General features: G+C 43.0%; 2 protein-coding genes across 5 annotated transcripts in view; both read left to right on the forward strand.

The window, feature by feature from the left end:
* Nucleotides 1-4074, forward strand: part of LOC138750550 (microtubule-actin cross-linking factor 1-like) — a 30168-nt gene extending 26094 nt beyond the window's left edge. For 2 of the 4 annotated variants that reach the window (XM_069912644.1, XM_069912646.1), the window contains one exon: nucleotides 56-4073. In XM_069912644.1, coding sequence (XP_069768745.1) covers nucleotides 56-63 — 8 coding nt within the window. In that variant the 3' untranslated portion in view covers nucleotides 64-4073. Of the gene's footprint in view, nucleotides 1-55 lie in introns of all 4 variants that reach the window. The other 2 variants (XM_069912645.1, XM_069912647.1) reach the window with 1 other exon arrangement.
* Nucleotides 4075-13717: 9643 nt separating this feature from the next.
* Nucleotides 13718-14804, forward strand: LOC138750542 (uncharacterized). Its single transcript, XM_069912631.1, has 2 exons — nucleotides 13718-14100; nucleotides 14206-14804. Exons 1-2 carry the CDS (start codon nucleotides 13753-13755, stop codon nucleotides 14620-14622), a joined length of 765 nt encoding a protein of 254 aa, XP_069768732.1. The 5' UTR covers nucleotides 13718-13752; the 3' UTR covers nucleotides 14623-14804.
* Nucleotides 14805-15427: the final 623 nt, after the last annotated feature.

Below are 15427 nucleotides of genomic sequence, written 5' to 3' on the forward strand. Positions count from 1 at the left end.
TCCTCAACTCTGTTCATCTCTTCCCTTGAATGACTTTTGTTTCCATTGCTTGTAGATTCGTGAAGCGCAGAAGGGAGGACAACAACTTGTGCTGGAAGTCGAGCTGGTAGCAGGACCAACTGTCAATAAGGCAGCCACACTTGGAAACACAATCAACATGTTCAGGTATTTCTACATCCAGTCCTGGAGGATCTCAACAAAGTTCAAGCGAGATTTCTGCCAACACCTAAAAATTCGACAACTCCAAAAAAATGTAGTGAACAGATCCAACCTTTGTACACGTCATTCATCACCCACACCAAAGCCTTTAACTCTGCATCAAGGAAACAACTATAGGACACCCCTTCTAGTATTAGATGAACAGAAATGGAAGTACGGATCCTGAGGCTCTTCAACAAAGGCATATTGGCCACAGTCGTGGTCAACATGAGCACTTGGGAGCCTTTTTGCATGAAGTGAAGAGTAAACAAGGATCTGTGTCAGGTCACTCGCCTGAGTGCTACTGGTACCATGTAACCCAGTACTACCTGTTGCATGGTCGAGTGGTCGGCGACTAAACCGGCTCCCCCACCAGGCTTGCCTGGTGAGGAGGGTGGCTAGACACCCTGCAGGATGAAAAACAAGACCTGTCAAAGGGTGGATGAACCATGGACAGAAAGGTCTGGCAAACCATCATCTGAGAGGGAACAGCAACCTTTGAAGCCAGCAGATGTGCAGAAATAGAAGAAGATGAGAGGAGAGGCCGTACCAACCCAAGCCTGATCTGCCATCTGGAACAACCTGTCCTGAATGCAGAAGAACTTTCAAAGGCAAGATTGAACACAGAAGCCACTTGATAGCAACGAGGAGGAGAACTTACTGACAGACAGCGCAGAATTCAAACTGAGGTCCAGTCCTGACCACTGGCCATGTAAAGGCATTGCCCTAACCACTACATCAACCGTGACACCCTGCTCAGAGAAGCCGGCTGGAATCTCGAGCGTCTGGAGGAATCGATGTGTCAGGCAGCAGTGGGGAGGGGTCGGGGATCAGCGGCGGCAGTGGGGAGGACTCGGGGATCAGCGGCAGTTCCTACCACACCCCCACACACACAAACCCTGACGCACACGCACCACACACACACACATACACACTCGATTCTTTGAAAGATTTTATTTAATATTCTCAAATTACATAAAGAAAATCAAATACACATAAAATAACTGTAAACTACATCCCCTCCCCCTTACTAATACAATAAAAACCAAAAAAAGAAAAAAATAACCAAAATAAAGAAAAAAAAACAACCTCTCCTCCCCCAAAACCTTAGAGAAATGTATCAAATATTCCCTGATTGGTCTGCCAACATTACAACATTGATTTAATTTCTATAGCCATGTGTTTCAAATATAAACACCACATATAAATAAAAAAGAGTAATTACTTACATTATATGTTAATTTTTCTAAATATAGACAAGAGTGCAATCCGTTATGCCATCTTTGCAAGTTTATATTCTTCCATGTGACAGCTATATATTTTCTCGCTACTGCTAACCCAAATCTTAACAAAGCCAAATATGGTTTAGGCATTTTGAATCAACAAATGGAACATTAACATAACCCAACAAACATATTTTTGGATCCATTAAATATCCCTTTGAAACAAATCCCTCAAAAATTTAATAATTTCCTCCCAAAAATGCTTAATTTTATTTCACGACCAAACAGAACGTACAAAAGTAACTTTCTGCTCTCTACATCTAAAACAGAAATCTGTTAAACTGAATCCATATCTCTTCAATTTCTCAGGGGTTGAATATAATTGATGCAAAAAATTCTAATTGACCATAGTATACCTCACATTAATTAACTTGCTAACACCGTCAACACACAGTTTTGACGATTCCTCCCATGTCAAAATAATATTTAATTCTTTCCCATTTGTCTTCTTCCATTTTCTCCTGCAACAACCTATACATATCAGAAATAAAGCATTTTTCACCTTTATCTGCAATTAATAATTCAAATTTCTTTTGACCTGGTAAATTTATTTCCTTCCCATAATTCTTCTTTAAATAATCTCAAAGTTGGTAATAAACAAAGAATTTGATGCAATACCATATCTTTCCTGCAACCTTTTAAATGAACAAAACCTCCCTGCTTCAAACAATCTATTACATTCACTAATCCTTTAATTTCCCAATCTTTTAAGTAAGGATTCTATCATGAAAAGGGAATTAATTTATTCTGATATAATGGTGATCTTATCGAAACTATTCCGATAGAATCAAGAATTAAATTGCGATTTTACCAAATATTCATTATATGTCGAAAAACGGATAATTTAAATTCTTGTAACAATAAATGATTCCATTTATAAATGAAATGATTAATATTATTTTCCAAAATCTGAGCCATCTTTATCTTTGCCCACCTAGGAGATTGTTGATTATAAAATAACCAATTAATAAACTTCATCGGTGCCACCTCATAATAATTATAAAAACAATGTAATTGCAAACCACCCAATTTATAATGCCAAGTCCATTTTTGGAAAGAAACCCTCGATAATTTACCTTTCCATAAGAATAACCCAACTATGCAAGGAATAAATTGAAAAAAGTATTGTACTCCAGCATAAATGTTCATCTTTATGCAATTCACTCTTCCTATTAAGGTCAGTGGTAAATCTTTCCACTTATCTAAATCAATTTTAACCTTATTTAATAAAGGTACATAATGCAAAATAAATAATTCATGATCATTTTTATTTACAACTATTCCTAAATATTTAATTTTATTTGACCATCTAAATTTAGTAATTTGTCTACAATCCATAAAATCTTCTTCTGCTATTGGTAAAACCTCACTCTTTTCCCAATTAATCTCATATCCCGATAATTTACCATACTTATTCAACAAGTCCTGTGATAATTTTAGTGAAGTTTTTGGATTAGTTAAATATACAAAAACATCATGTGTAAATAAGCTAATTTTATTTTTATTTTCTCTCACTTTAAGTCCTCTAACACCAAAATCATGTCAAACAGCCTGAGCTAAAGGTTCTGTCACCAAAGCAAGTAAAGCAGGTGAAAGATGAAAACCCTGTCTTGTAGAACAAGATAAATTAAAAGATTTTGAAATCTCACCATTCGTTATTACCCTTGTCGTAAGTTCTGCATATAAAGCCCTAACCCAACCCCTAAAAAATGGAACAAAATTAAATTTTTCCAATACTTTAAACAAAAACTTCCACTCAACTCGATCAAATGCCTTCTCAGCATCCAAAGATATATCCGTTGGTTGATTATCTTGTTGTTTTTAGCATTAATTAATGAAATCAATTTAACTATATTATCTGATGACAATTTAACTATATTGTCTTTGACAAACCCTACCTGATTGCTACGTAAAAAAATTTGGCAAATAATTCACTAACCTATTATCTGAAACTTTTGACACCAATCTATAATCAACATTTAATAATGATATCGGTCTGTAAGGTGACACTTTTAAAGAGTTCCTTTCTTTTTTTAGGTATAACTGTAATCAATGCTTTTGAGAAAGATTCTGGAAATACATCCATTTTAGTTGCTTGTTTCAAAACATCTTTATATAATGGAAATAATAAATCATTAAATTTTTTATAAAACACCACCTTAAATCCATCCTCTCCAGGAGATTTCCCATCAGGCATCGATTGCAAAGCTTCTCTCAATTCTAATTCAGTAAATAAAATATCTAAATTCTTTACCTCAAATTCATTCAACACTGGCAAATTTAAACTAGATAAAAATAAATCAATTTGATCCATTTTTTGATAACCCTCTGACATATATAAATTTTCATTAAATTTTAAAAATTCATCAGTATTCATTTATGTAATTTCTCCATTCTTCCTAATAGCATTAATTGTCCTTGATACTTGCTCAGTTTTACATTGCCATGCCAAACCATATGCACTCTTTCTCCCAATTGATAATAACATTGTTTAGACTGCAAAATCATTTTCTCATATTTATACGTTTGTAAATTATAACGTAATTTCACTTTAGATAAATTTATCCTTTCATCCTCTGTATAATTTTTTTTAATTTTCTTCTCCAAGCCTTCGATTTCCTTTTCCAAATTTAAACTTACGAATAAATAGTTTTTTTCTCTCTTAGTTGTATCGCTAATAGTTTGTCCCCTCAAATATGCTTTTAAAGCATCCCACAAAATAAATTTACTTTGAACTGAATTTTCTTTCATTTGTAAATAAAAAAAAATTTGATCTCTCATCTACTAAATGAAATCTGGTCTTCAATAACTTTTCATTAAACCTCCATCGATAAGCTGTCTCAGTTAATTCAGTCCCTAAACATTTAATGAAGGATATGAGAATAACCTACTTTTATATTCTGCAAAATTAAATCTACTTGTAAATGCACAGAAATCAAAAATACATTTATTCTAGAGAAAGAATTATGCCGAGCTGAATAAAGTGAATAATCTTTCTCAGTTGGATTTAATTTCCTCCAAATTTCCACTAAATTTAAATACTCCATCATCTTAAACAGTCTTTTTGCCATTTTAGTTCTTTCAACAATTTTTGGAGATTTGTCCAACAAGGGATCCAAACAACAGTTAAAATCTACTCCGACTAACACATTCCCATATGCCTGATTCGAATTTAAAAATGTCCCTGAAATAAATGTCTGATCATCTTCATTTGGTACATAAACATACATTAAAGTCCAACTTTCAGAAAAAAATCTTCCAATTAACAATCAGTACTCTTCCAACATTATCAAAAAAAAAATCCACAGCAAAAAGTTTTTTTTTTATTAACTAATATCACCACGCCTCTAGTTTTAGAGTTTAATGAAGACAAAATGACATGTCCTGACCAATCTCTCTTCAACTTCAAATGTTCTTTTTCTGTCAAATGAGTCCTTTGCAAAAATACAATATCTACTTTTAGCTTCTTTAAATTTTTATTTTTTCTGCCTTTTTCTCCTTTGATTGTAATTCAAAAGATACATTTTTACGTATCAAAATAGCTACATCTTTAGCCTTAGAATTAAATGAAGAAGAATATACATGCCCAACCCAGTTCCTTTTTAATTTCACGCTTTCCATCACATTCAAATGTGTTTCTTGTAAAAAAGCAATATCAATTTTCTTTTTCTTAATATATGCCAAGACCCGCTTACGTTTAATCTAACTATTTAATCCTCGAACATTAAAAGTAGCAAACCTCAACTTTGACATATCTACTATTATTACTAAATACCAATAATATCTTTATATAAAAACTCAAATTAATGTATATAGGCCCTCCAATAAAAAAATCACAAATTAAAAACTACAAAAAAATTAAAAAATAAAGAAAAAGGAAAAAAAAAGAAACCCCCCCCCAAAAAAAAACTACCAAAAGGTAGTAATCCCCTAAACAAAAATTCGGTGTGGGTCACCCACCAGTGGCTGATGACTAGTAAAGAAAGTCCAAATCTCTCCTTGCCCAGCCAAACAGTCAGTAACATCAAAATATTATAAGAACAAAAGAAAAAATAGAATAAGAAAATTCTTTTAACCCAAAAGACTCCAATGTTGAAAATCCCATTTCAGAAGTTGGACTCTTTCCATTCCTGTTTTTTTCCCATTTTTGCCATTTCTTCCTTTTCCAGAGCTACCAAAGTTTTCTTTAGGAAATAATGCTGGACTATGTCTTTGTCCTCTTATATCTGGCCATGAGTCAGCAAAAATCATTGCTTCACAATCAGTTTCAAAAAACCAAAATTGATAGACTCCGTAAAACACCTTCAACACTGCAGGGTAACGAAAAGTAGACTTATAACCTTTATGCCACAAAACTTCTTTAACTGGATTGAATCGACGTCGACCTGATGCATTTCCAACAATGGAGACATTTTCCTGTGTGCTCCCTCCATTGAAATCAAAAGGCTTTCTACTTCTTGGGAACACGCACCTTCTTCCGGGGAATGGGTAATTCCAGCGCCATCCTTCATTTGGTAGCAATAGATTTTTTTTCAGCCCGCACAGGAAATCTTTGGGGTCTAGGCAATGAAGAAATTGAGCCAGGGGCTGTTTCAGGTCGTCTAGTCCCCAGATCCTCAGCACTTCGAAAATGTATATTCTTATGAACTTGAGGTTTAATCTTTTTACCATTAGTGGCCATAATAATTGCTTGATACTTTAAACTAAAATTTAAAAAGTTTAAACTTGAAAACAAAGGGTTAAAAAACAGGTATTTAAAAATCTGGCCAGAGAGGTCGAGATTACATGTCTAGACTCTACGCTATCTTGCCACAATCCCTACTTTTAGCTTCTTAATATAATCTATCACACATTGCCTTTTTATTGGGTGATTTAAACCCTTAACATTAACAATTGTAAAACTTAAATTACTTATTACAACTTACACAATGGCACCCAATCTTTCACAATTAACTTAAACAAAAACCCTCAACCAACAATGAAAAACACTAGACCCCCCCCCTGAAAAAACTGCAACACACTCAAGACACATACCCCAGACACATACCCCAACAATCACACACCTCCCACACACACACCCTACACACAACCCCCAACACACATCCCCAGACACACATTCCACACATACAAGCCCCGACTCACAACCCCCACAATCACACACCTCCCACATGCACACCCCACACACACATACACATCCCAGGAACACACCCTCACGCTCACAAACTCCCACACATACACTCTGCGCACACACACACACATATCCCCCATACACATACTCCCCCAAACACAACCTCTGACAGATATACACAAACACCCTTCGACACTCATACACACCTTCCACACCCTCACTCCACAAACACCCAATGCACCCACAGTCCCCTTCCACACACCACACCTACACATATACCCCGACGCACAACCCAGAAACACCGCCCACATACACCCCTCACACACACCTTCACACATGACCACCTCCCACACACAACTCACAAAATCAACTCCCAGCCACACATCCCACACATAAACGCACACTCACACTCACCCGATACAACCCCTGGACAGATAAACCTCCCACACACATACCCGTACACACATCCTCTCACACTCAGTCCCCCCCACACACACCCACCCACACCCCATATACCTCTCACACACACCCCCAAACACACACACACCTTCACACTTGACCACCTCCCACACACAACCAACACAAAATCAACACCCAGCTACACACACACATACACGCACACTCACACAATACAACCCCTACACAGATAAACCTCCCACACACATACCCGTACACACATCCTCTCACACACACAGTCCCCCCCACACACACCTATCCACACCCCATATACCTCTCACACACACACCCAAACACACACACCTTCACACTTGACCACCTCCCACACACAACCAACACAAAATCAACACCCAGCTACACACACACATACATGCACACTCACACAATACAACCCTACACATCTGCCCCAAAAAACATGGCCCCAATGGACATCCCCCACTCACTCCCCACATACACACCCCACACAATCATAACCCTACAGACTTCCCCACAAAAACAATAACATACCCGTCCCACACACACCCAACACAAACCACACACACACCCATTCATAGACCTCCACCCATCCCCCAAACACATACCCCACATACACACCCAGCACATGGACGCCCCTCCATATTCACCACCGCATTCACACCCCTGCACACACAACCCACGCACAAACCCATTCCCAATCATGCCCCCTACACACTCCCTCCCTCGCATGCACTGCCACACTTATTTCTCCGCACACACACCCTTCACACCCTTGACACAAACATTGCCAGACAAATCCCACCATGCACACGCACTAATGCGACCCTGCACAAACACCTTCCCACACAAGTCCCTCACACATGCACTCCCACTCACATGGCCCTACACACACATCCCGAACCACATACCCCTACACACACACACCCCATAAATACACCCACACACACACTCCCTCATACAACCCCCTCACACACAAACCCGCAAATCCACCCACCCACACCACCCCACACATATTTCCCCCACACTCATGCGCTCACACATAGACACACACACATTCCCTCCATGTATATCACACACACACACACACACACCAACCCTCCATATGCAAACCCCACACAAGCCACACATCCCATACCCACACACACACTCTCTATATTCAAATCCCACACACACACAAACCCCACTCATAAACACCACACAAGCACAAAACCCCTAACACACACAAACTCACACACAAAAACACCACACAAACACAAACAACCCCCACACTCAAATCCACCCCACACACTAACCCACCACACACACTAACCCACCACACATACACACCATACTCACATCCCCAAACATCAGAGACTTACCCAAATTCCCCACACACACAAACCCCAAAATAGCGCCCATGGTGGAAGTGAGGGCATTGGTGCAGTCGCTGACCCATGGGGAGGTGTGGGTGAGGGCATTGGTGCCATCGCTGATGGAGGGAGGGGGTGGTGCCGTCGATGATGGAGGGAGGGGGGTTGGTGCCTTCGCTGATGGAGGGAGGGGGGTTGGTGCCGTCGCTGATGGAGGGAGGTGGATTGGTGCCATCGCTGATGGAGGGAGGGGGGTTGGTGTCATCGCTGATGGAGGGAGGGAGGTTAGTGCCATCGCTGATGGAGGGAGGGGGGTGGTGCCATCGCTGATGGAGGGAGGGAGGTTGGTGCCATCGCTGATGGAAGGAGGGGGTGGTGCCATCGCTGATGGAGGGAGGGAGGTTGGTGCCATCGCTGATGGAAGGAGGGGGGTGGTGCCATCGCTGATGGAGGGAGGGAGGTTGGCGCCATCGCTGATGGAGGGAGGGAGGTTGGTGCCATCGCTGATGTGTCAAGGGGTGCAAGATGACGTCGTCATTGACAAGTATGGGGATGGAAGTAGCGCTGACAAGCGGGGTGGGGGGGCATGCAATGCTTGCCATGTCCTATATACGTTGGTGCCCCACACAGACACTGACACACACACTCACGCTGCCACACACACCCACTCACACATACACACCCCCACACACACCCCAAACCCACACCCTTCACACACTCCCCATACACCCATCCCCCACAAACTCACACCCCTCACAACCACACACACACCCCTCACACACACCACACATAACCCACACCCACACCCCTCATACACACACCCTCACACATGCCCCACAACACACACCCCTCCACACCATCTCTCCACCCATCCCACACACTCTCACCCCCCACCCACACATCCACACACTCAGACACCCCCACACTGCCCCCTACACTTCACAAACACTCATCTACACACATTTCCCACACACACCCCTCTCGCACCCATCACTCACACACACACCCCACACTAACACACTATACACACACCCACCCCCCACATACCCCACTCCCTACACATCCACCCTCCACAAACACACATCCCTCACAAACACACACCACACATAACCCACACCCACACCCCTCATACACACACCCCTCCACACCATCTCTCCACCCATTTCACACACTCTCACCCCCCACCCACACATCCACACACTCAGACACCCCCACACTGCCCCCTACACATATTCTCACAAACACACATCTACACACACTTCCCACACACACCCATCCCTCACACACACACCACATTAACACACCATACACACACCCACCCCCACACACCCCACTCCCTACACATCCACCCCCCACAAACACACATCCCTCACAAACACACACCACACATAACCCACACACACATACCCCTCATACACACTCCCACACACATAACCCACAACACACACCCCTCCACACCCCCATCCACCCATCCCACACACTCTCACCCCCCATCCACACACTCAGACACCCCCACAGCCCCCTACATTAATCCTCACATACAACCCACACACTCCCACTTACACACACCCCACACACACCTCTCACACACACCCACAAACACACTTCCCACACACTCAGACAACTCCCACAGTGACCCCACACACACACACATCCACACTCCAATAGAATCTCTTTTCTCCCTCTCCCCTTAATCCCGTCTCCGAACCAGATTCTTGTATTTAAAGTAGACTTTGTTCCTAGACGAATATAATATGGGTCTGGAAGTCGGGTTTTAGAATGAAAGGTTCTGAAAATCGTTCAGGATAGGTCCCCCCAATTATTTCGGGGCAAATTGGAAGATGTTCTTTTATATCAGCGACATGTTCTATCAGTGAGATAATTTTGTCGAGTTCCTTCCATTTGACGTCGATGTTGTGCTTTGTACAAATGTCTGCATATATTTGTTCACTTATGGAAAATGGAAAGAAGGAAATGCACACACGCACACATACCCACTCCCACACCCTACCACACGCACACATACATACACACAACCTCCCTCACACCCCTTCTTACACACGCCCACACACATACCTACCCAAAAGGACCCAAGCACATACACTCCACACATATCCACCACACAATCCTACCCACACACCCCACACACAACCCCTCACCCATTCCCTCCATAACCCCACATGCAGACCCCAAACACACACCCCAATCCCACAAAACTCCAGACACACATCCCAATGATTTTGGGGCAAATTGGAAGATGTGCTTTTCTATCAGGGACGTGTTCCATAAGTGAGTTAATTTTGTCGAGTTCCTTCCATTTGACGTCGATGTTGTGCTTTGTGCAAATGTTCTGTATATATTTGATCGTTGATATATTTGTATATATTTGTTCACTGTTCTGTAGAAATTCTGTATATATTGTATATATTCTGTATATACTTTTTCACTGTAAACAAAAGCCCCACATATCTGCACACACACCCTCACACACACACCCTCCCCCACACCCCTTCTTACACACGCCCACACACATTCCCACCCACAAGCAACCATGCACATATAACCCACACACATCCACTGCACAATCTCACCCACACACACCACACACATCCACTCACACGTTCCATCCAACACCCCAATACCCGAACATGCAGTCCACAAACACACACCCAATTCCACACAACTCCACACACACATCCCAAATCCCACACACAACCCCAACTATTTCGGGGCAAATTGGTAGATGTGCTTTTATATCAGGGATGTGTTCGATAAGTGAGATAATTTTGTCGAGTTCTTTTCATTTGACGTCGATGTTGTGCTTTATACATATGTTCTGTATATATTTGATCGTTGATATATTTGTATATATTTGTTCACTCTTCTGTATATATTCTGTATATATTGTAAATATTCTGTATATACTTTTTCACTGTAAATAAAACCCCCACATACATGCACGCACACACACACTACCACACACACCCAAATGCCAACAGACACTCCCACTCCCTCACACACACACACACACACACACACACACACACACACACACACACACACACACACACACACACACTGTCCCTCACACCCCTTCTTACACACGCTCACACATATACCCACCCACAAGCACCCATGCACTTATACCCCACACACATCCACTACACAATCTTAAAAAATCAAACAAAAGATGAGAAACATTAAATCGGACTGACCCGACAGGACGGAGGAACTAAGGTCGTTTGGAATCAGCAGATGCGATAGAATCGGCAATCTCCGTCAGGCCGAGGGACCTTGAAACACCACACAAGTACAAACTAAACTGGATGAGAGGGTCCTTGCAGAGAAATGGATTGGAGTCAATCCACAGGACCCTCAGAGCAACAGAGAGGATCACTGGAGTCTCCCTCTTCCCCATCAGTGTGATCTAGCAGGATCCTTGTCTGAAGAGGCCATGCCAAATCCTGGAGAAGCCCTTTGACCCTGCCCACAGCATCTCTCAGCTGCTCCCATCAAGGAAGAGAAAGGAGGATCAGAACCAGCATCAGCAGGATGAAGAACAGCTTCTGTGCAGGGGTCGGGAGAAGGTTGAAGCACCAAAGGAACTGCTCCCACTCACCATCCGAGTGCAAACAGAGAGCGCATGTAAAATGTTCAATGATGGGAATGTATGGACATGATACTAAGGGCTGAAAGAGACTTGGAACAGGGTTTTTTGTGGTCGATCATTTATTACGAATAAAGTCTTACACGAAAGGGCAAGAAGCAGCTAAGGTTCTTCTTTCCACACAGATCTACTGTTAGTCCTCTAATTCTATGGGAACTGTCGCAGGGTTGTAGCTCCCAGTTGTTGGGATAGGCTGACACAAAGTGGTAGGTCCAGGTACTAATGAGGATGCCATCAGGTGGTTCCCCACCCCCCACTCTCTCCCCACCACCACTGCCAACATCAGTTCTTTGTATTACAAATAAAGATGAGTGAAACACAGAAGTCTGCAGACGCTGTGATTATAATTACAAACACACCGACATGCTGAAGGAACTCAGCTATTCTTTCCAGCATTCAGGCCTGAGCCCTTCTTCAAGGAATAAACAGAATAACCCAGAAGCAGGAAATCTCAGAAAGGCTCAGAATTCCGGTTAGGGGACAAATCCAGCCCAACAAAAGGTGTTAATTGGATGTGATAGGGATGAGGTTTTTCATAGCAGGCCGAGCGACCATGTGGTCAGGCGGGCCGAATCGCTGTCCCAGTCAGTTGGTACAAGATGGCATAGGCCCCCCTTCCCTTCTCATGAGAAGCATGCATTTGGTGACACATGTTGCCTGGGAGGGAGATGTCGCCACATCCTGGTTGCAGCAACTCCGCAACGCACTGACATCACTCCCCTAGACCAGCGCACCCCAGAGAGGAATGAGGTCGTCCCCTAAAAGCAGCACGAGAGGTTCATATAAAGGCAGTTACTGGTTCACTTCATGCTGTGTGGAGGTGCTTCATTTCAGTAGCACCACCTTTTGCAGTCACGACAAGACCATGAACAGGCTGTCAGCAAGAGAATGGGATGGGGAATTGAAGCAGGTGGCCACTGGGAGATCCCCACTCTTGTGGCGGACATGGAGAAGTTTGTGTTTATAGGATAGCTATAAATTCCGATGAAAATACAACCAGTATAGGTTTTACTCACTCACAGGCTTCCAGAGTGGGTGAGAAAATACAAGTCTTTAGGCCAGCAAATCTTCCAGACAGGGTTCAATGATCAATTCTTCCCAACAGGGTCCCAACCTCCAAAAGGCAGCCCATTCATATATTGGTTTCCCGCCCAAACACAGCTGATTGAGTCTATTACCTATCAGATGTGAATTGTCAAAAGCTACAGTAAGCGTTCAGTAACCTTAACAACACCTTCCAGTGCCAGCTTGAAATTGTTTCTGCTCAGAGGTTTCGCCCACCATTGTTCACAGACGAAGGTGAATGATGCTTGTCAGTGACACATGGGTCTCTCTGGAGGTTGAACTGATCCCAGGGCACTGAGTTCTGGAGAAATGACCACACCAAATTTGATGTTGCTGAATGGAGGAAACACTTTCGTATGTCGCATGGCACCTTTCACTTCGTGCTGGAACTCTAAGAACCTCACCTGAAGCCGCATAGACCAGGCGCAGCAACCATGGAGCCGGGATTTCGATTAGCTGTGGCTCTGCGCTGGTATGCCACCCCTTGTGAGTATCGATCCATCAGTCCCATCTTTGGAATAGGCATCAGCACCGTGTGCATGGTGGTGCAGGTGGTGACGGCCGCCTTGACGAAGTTCCTCGGTAAACATCTCATGTCCCTGCCCATTGGAACACGTCTCCAGGAGACCAATGACAGCTTGGTGCAAAGGGGATACCCAATGTGTGCCGGTGCCATTGATGGATCACATATTCCCATTATTGCCCCCAGCTTGCATGCTGCAGCCTACTACAATCGCAAAGGCTGGCATTCAATGGTTCTGCAAGCAGTGGTCGACCACAGATTCTGGTGAGCTAAGCCTTTATTGGTCTTTATCACATCACATCTCAATGTCTATCACTTCACTGTGCTTTCCATTCACGTTACAGCTTCTCAGATGTGTTTGTTGGCCGGGCAGTACCCATGATGCCCGAGTGCTTGCCAACTCTCCTCTGTATAGAAAGGAAGAGGACCAGGGCGGATACCACTTCCCACCTGACGTGAGTGTTCACCCTACAAAGCTCCATGTGTCAATCTTATGTATGCTTATTGTGTCAACGGTCATGTGTATGAATTAACAACATTCTCCATTGTTGTGCCTGCAGGTGTCCAAGGATGTTAATGGAGTGGAGGTTCCAGCGCATCTTGTGGGTGATCTGGCATATCCACTACGAAATTGGCTGATGAAGGGGTTCACACAGCACCAAGGACTGGATCTGGATCAGCAAAGATTCAACAAGGCCCTTAATTCTGCAAGGATAGTGGTGGAACATGCATATTGCCGTCTAAATGGCTGCCGGTGGTGCCTGTCCAACCGTCTGGATATCTCTACCACCTTAGTCCCAGGTGTTGTGTTTGCTCGCTGTGTCCTGCACAATATATGTGAGATTAACAAGGAAGACTTTCTGTCAGAGTGGACGTTGGTTGAAGCAGATGGTCCTGCACCCATTAGCACAGATTGTCGCAATCAGCAGGCCCATGGGCACCAGGCCATCCATTCTGCCATTTTGTCCATCCTGTAAGGGTATGACCGTGCCACCTAGCTCCTAATTTCCACAACTTGTTCCCCCCTCCACCCTCCCCACCCAATGCGACAACATGAGCCTACTGCCTGGCATGTTATGTGTTCTCGTGAAGTAATGGTTGCATATAAATGAGACTTGTGTGCTTGTCAAAAATGTAATAAAAAACATTTTTTGAGAAATCTTATTGCTTCATAAATATCTGAGTTCGATATAGCAATGTAAACATTTCACATTATGTTTAAACTAGATGTAAACCATGGAACGGACAAATCACATTGCAAATACACTCCACACTTGAACACTGCAGAACAAAAACAAAAATGGTAAACACAACAAACACCTCCACCCGGCACCACAGCATTTCTGTGTTGTGCCGATTATCCCTCTCGGAGGAGGGTTACCAAGTTCATTTGGCAGGCGCATCCTGCGCATTCAGGTGGCCTTCCGGCAGCCCATATTGCCATTATATGCGGCTTTACAAGTGGGGCATTTGGCCACCTGAAAGTGCCTTTTCTAAGAGTTCCTGTATCTGGCTCATTCCTTGAAGAAGGGCTCAGGACTGAAATGTTGGGAATATATCTTGATCTCCTATGGACACTGAAAATCCGGGCTGAGCTCCTCCAGCTTAACGGTGGGTTTTTAACCACAACATATAGATGCACATCTCAAGACAAGGCCACAAAAATGTGCCACCTGGGAAAATTGCATAACAGGGGCATCTTGTGGTTCCACTTGGCTGCTTCTTACATTATTTGGCCAGGACTTTCTTTGCAAATTTCCCAACACCTATTCTGTGTTTTCT

The sequence above is a fragment of the Narcine bancroftii genome, unplaced genomic scaffold (assembly GCF_036971445.1).
Source record: "Narcine bancroftii isolate sNarBan1 unplaced genomic scaffold, sNarBan1.hap1 Scaffold_165, whole genome shotgun sequence".
NCBI lineage: Eukaryota > Metazoa > Chordata > Chondrichthyes > Torpediniformes > Narcinidae > Narcine > Narcine bancroftii.